Below are 5,265 nucleotides of genomic sequence, written 5' to 3' on the forward strand. Positions count from 1 at the left end.
GCCCAAAAATCAATGGCCCTTCTCAGTAAAATAGGGAGCATATGTATCTTGGCCTCACCTGCACAGTGTCTGCCATAGAACTTAAACGTCTACATCATTTCATAAATTTTTCTTTGTCGAAGGTGAGATCTACCTCCCCAAATGAATGCTTGAACTTCATTATTTACCTTAATCAAGAATATTAGTTTCCCAATCCTCAAGGATCAATTTTTTGTAACAGTGGGTTTATAAAAATCTAATCCCCAAGGATCCATTTTTTGTAACAGTGAGTTTATAAAAGCATAACCTTAGAGATGGATGTAGAAACACTGTTGCAGTTGCCACAAATGCCCAATAGCTTGTAATCTAAGGTGACTTAACAGGGTTTTCTTTATAGGCCCAAAAATCAATGGCCCTTCTCAGTAAAGTAGGGAGCATATGTATCTTGGCCTCACCTGCACAGTGTCTGCCATAGAACTTAAACGTCTACATCATTTCATAAATTTTCCTTTGTCGAAGGTGAGATCTACCTCCCCAGATGAATGCTTGAACTTCATTATTTACCTTAATCAAGAATATTAGTTTCCTAATCCTCAAGGATCAATTTTTTGTAACAGTGGGTTTATAAAAATCTAATCCCCAAGGATCCATTTTTTGTAACAGTGAGTCTATAAAAGCATAACCTTAGAGATGGATGTAGAAACACTGTTGCAGTTGCCACAAACACCCAATAGCTTGTAATCCAAGCTGACTTAACAGGGCTTTCTTTATAGGCCCAAAAATCAATGGTCCTTCTCAGTAAAGTAGGGAGCATATGTATCTTGGCCTCACCTGCACAGTGTCTGCCATAGAACTTAAACGTCTACATCATTTCATAAATTTTCCTTTGTCGAAGGTGAGATCTACCTCCCCAAATGAATGCTTGAACTTCATTATTTACCTTAATCAAGCTAAATCCTCGTCTCTCTTTTAACCTGGTTGCTTTTGCTAAATAGTAGCATTGGCCAACTGCAGAGCATGGCAGACAGCCAGACAGACTTGCATATGCATGTACACATGCAAACATGGGTTTGTTGGAGTTACACCATTACATCCTAGAAGAAAGTCCAAAGCCTAATTAATGGAAACAAGATCTTCCACAAACAGGCTACTGCACAATGTAAAACAACACGTGGAGCGACATTTGTCCCTAATCATGGGCTTATGTTGCTAGTGCAATGAAACCAACATCACCAGTAATCCTTGCAAGAGCACATTCCATCCTTGAAATAATGAAAACGGTTTGCATCTCTCATGTAAATTTCTCGCATAGCAATCTTGGAGATGAGCTTGGTAACACTATGGCAGTTGCCACAAATGCGCAGGTTTTTTGTAATCCAAAGTGGGGTTCCAGGGCTTGTGCTTATTAGCCCAAAAGCAAGGGCCAGCTTCTCACTGTGAGTAGACAACATACTTTCCTTCACCTCCTCCTCCACATCATGTAGTACAAAATTTGTATCTGGAACATACCCCACTGCCTCCATCTTCCTTTCCAAAGTCTCCAGCATCTCATAAATTTCCTCTGATTGAGGGTGTGATCTGTCTCCCATGACAAATTCATGAACCCTATTATTTACCTCAGTACAGCTGTAACCTGGAGTCTTTTTAACCGCTCTGTCCTTCATCATTGTTCTTACCCTTGCTACATCTTCCCATCTGCCAGCTGCAGCATAGATGTTTGCCAGCAGTACATAACATCCAGCGTTTTTAGGTTCTAACTCGAAAAGTTGCTCTGCTGCATATTGCCCCAGCTCAATATTGCAGTGAACTCTGCATGCTCCAAGCAAAGCACCCCACACACTCGCACCTGGTTCTAAAGGCATGGTTTTAATCAAGTCCCATGCCTCATGTAGATGCCCAGCTCGGCCAAGGAGATCAACCATGCATGCATAATGCACTACCCTGGGAACAATGCAATAATATTGAACCATAGAATTGAAATATTGCCTGCCCTCAAGCACCAGGCCTGCATGGCTGCATGCAGACAAAAGAGAAACAAAGGTGATGTGGTTTGGCAGTATGCCCGTCATCTGCATTTGGTGAAAAAGAGAAATTGCCTCCTCACCAAGACCATGCATTCCATAGGCAGCAATCATTGCACTCCATGATACCACATTTTTTTCAGACATCTGGTCAAACAACTGGTGTGCAACCTCTAAACTGCCGCAGTTGGCATATGTGTCAATTAGGGCTGTGACTATAACAAGATTAGAGTTAAATCCACCTTTAATTATATAACCATGAATCAACTTACATTGTTTCTGAGATGCTAAATGCGCACATGCCAGGAGCACACTTACCAAAGTGACTGAGTTAGGTTTCACGTCTGCCAGTTGCATCTGATGAAATAGGGCTAAGGCGTCACTAGCAAGCCCATTTTGGGAATACCCACCAATCATTGTACTCCAGGAAATTATATTTCTGTTAGACATTTTATGGAACAATTGGCGTGCAATCTCTATAACCCCACATTTAGCATACATATCTATGAGAGCATTCAGCACACAAACATCTGACTCAAAGTATCTTCTAATTATGCAATCATGGATCAACTTGCCTTGTTCCAGAACCCCTAAATGGGCACATGCCTGGAGAACAATTACCATAGTGCAAGAGTCTGAAGTAACATCTGCCTTTTGCATTTGATAAAACAGTTTCAAGGCCTCATTGGCTTGCCCATTCTGGGTATACCCAACAATCAACGAATTCCAAGAGACCACATTTCTTGTAGACATTTTTTCAAACAAAAAACGTGCAAGATCTACTCTTCCACATTTGGAATACATGTCTATTAGGGTATTTACTACAAAGACATCCGATTCAAACCCAGCTTTAATTACATAGTTATGTATGAGCTTGCCTTGTTGTAGACCTCCTAATTCGCTGCATGCCTGTAGCACACTTGTCACTGTCATAGAATCAGGTATAATGTTTTCTAGTTGCATTCGACAATAAAGTGCCATACCTTCATTGGCATATCCACTCTGAGCATAGCCCGCAATCAAAGCACTCCATGATATCGCATCCCTTACAGTCATCTTCTCAAACAACTGGCGTGCATCCTCTATACTCCCACACTTAGAGTACATGGATACCAGCGAATTCCCTATAGAAACATCCAACTTAAACTCATTTCGTACAATGTAACCATGAATCGACTTGCCTTGCCGCAGAGCTCCTAAATGGGCACATGCCTGCAACATGCCCAGCAGAGTAACGGAATCTGGCGTCACAACTTCTGAATGCATTTCATTAAAAAGCATGATCGCCTCCAGGTCAAACCCATTCTGAGCATACCCACCAATCATCGCATTCCAGGACACCACATTTCTTTCAGGCATTGTGTCAAACAACTGCCGCGCATCTGCTGCACTACCACACTTGCTATACATAGCTATAAGAGAATTGCTCACAGCTACATTCAATTCTAAGCCACTCTTGATTAAAATACAATGGGTCAGCTTGCCACGGTGTAGAACTCCTAATGCAGAACTAGCCCTGAGAACGCTAACTGCAGTTACAGCGTTGGGGATTACATTTTCGAGTCTCATTTGACCAAAAACTCTCAAGGCCTCGTTAACATGTCCACTCTGTCCATACCCTACGATCATGGAATTCCATGAAACAACATCTCTCTGTGGCATTCTGTCAAACACTTGTTGTGCAAGCTCTATACTTCCACATTTTGCATGCATAGCTAAGAGGGAATTGGCCACAAAGACATCCGACTCAAACCCTCTTCTGATTATATCATCATGAATCTCTTTTCCCTCTTGCAGAGCTGCCGAACCGAGCCCAGCGCAAGCCTTGAGTACCAGAGGATATGTGAAACTGTCTGCTTGTATGCCTGCCTTGGGTAGTTGTTTGTAAAGTAGAAGAGCCCTATCATACTGCCCACTCTTCACATATTCCCCCATCATAACATTCCATAGGAAAACATTCCGCTCATTCGTTTCGTCAAAGACATGGCGTGCATTGTCCATACTGAGGAACATGGCATACCTGCTCACCAGTTTTGCAGCTAGAAAAATGTTATTACTATACCCATTAATGAACATGTGGGCATGGACTTGCCCCAGTTTGTTTAAAGTGTCACATGACTGCAACAGGGAAGCATATGCATTGGTGTTGGGAAAGAATGAAATACCTGTCTCCTCCGTGCATTGAGGGTTCACTCCAGAAATGAAGCGTACATGGATATAATAAGCATTTATGTGCCTGCAACTTTTGAATTGGTCAAAAGCGCTGTGAGGATGCCTAAACAATGCCATGCGTTGTGAGAATGTAAATACAGAGCCCTTGAAACAGATTGTAGAACCGGTCTAAGAAATAATAAATTGCCTGATACATTTGTAAATTCTTCTCTTCATTTTGCTTGAAAAGCTAAAAAGATTTGGGTGGTTTCCCAGTTCCATGGCCAAGAAGGTTATCGCCATTGACCCCAACTCTTTCGAAAATGAATCAAACAAAACGTATGCACTGTCGATTGGCCACTGCATGTTGTGGTATAATCAGCTATGCAAAAGAATTGCTTCTGAAATGTTGCATAACAAGTTTGCATTTACCTTTCCATATATAAAACATCAGTAAGTAAAGGTTAACCAAAGCGGTTCACTGATTACATTTTTCATGTGGAGAGACGTGAAGCATTTAACATGTATGAACTTTCTACACATCGCAAACGATATTACGATAAACAGTTGGTTTGAGATAAACTTGTAATTTAAAAATGAAATGAAGCAAATGATATTATGATAAACATGTTGGTTTGAGATAAACTTGTAATTTAAAAATGAAAAGAAGTCAAATGGGTGAAGGGTGGCATTTATTTAATTTTAAAATATTTATAAAAAAATATAGGTTTAGTTTACTTTTTGAAAAGTAACGTAGATCCAAATTTTGAAATGTTCATCCAATCTTAATGATGTGATTAATTGGAACGATTGATATCTATAAAATGTAATATTTAAGGTGGGGTTTGAAGTGAAATATTAGATAAAATTTAATAATATTGCATTTTAATTAGTATTTCCCTAGCCTTGGCCATTATTTATTAGGTGGGGGTGGTTATAAATATTGAGTAACATATAATATTGTAATATTATTATTATTACATAATATTATATTTCAATTAGTATTTTCCCCCACCCCTGGCCATTATTTATTAGGTGGGGGTGGTTATAAATATTGGGTAACATATAATATTGCAATATTATATTTTATGTAATATTTCTCCTCACCTGATTC

At 39.8% G+C, this 5,265-nt stretch overlaps 1 protein-coding gene across 1 annotated transcript; it reads right to left on the reverse strand.

Moving 5' to 3' along the window:
* Nucleotides 1-600: 600 nt before the first annotated feature.
* On the reverse strand, nucleotides 601-4,671 carry LOC149237710 (pentatricopeptide repeat-containing protein At3g12770-like). The gene is made up of 2 exons (XM_089372760.1): nucleotides 4,166-4,671; nucleotides 601-4,020 (listed from the first exon to the last, which is right to left on the reverse strand). The coding sequence occupies exons 1-2, from the start codon at nucleotides 4,180-4,182 to the stop codon at nucleotides 1,209-1,211; spliced, it is 2,829 nt and encodes a 942-aa protein (XP_089228886.1). The 5' UTR covers nucleotides 4,183-4,671; the 3' UTR covers nucleotides 601-1,208.
* Nucleotides 4,672-5,265: the final 594 nt, after the last annotated feature.

This window comes from Pinus tabuliformis, chromosome 8 (assembly GCF_031772625.1).
Source record: "Pinus tabuliformis cultivar Carrire ecotype Pingquan chromosome 8, CPIR1, whole genome shotgun sequence".
Classification (NCBI taxonomy): Eukaryota; Viridiplantae; Streptophyta; class Pinopsida; order Pinales; family Pinaceae; genus Pinus; species Pinus tabuliformis.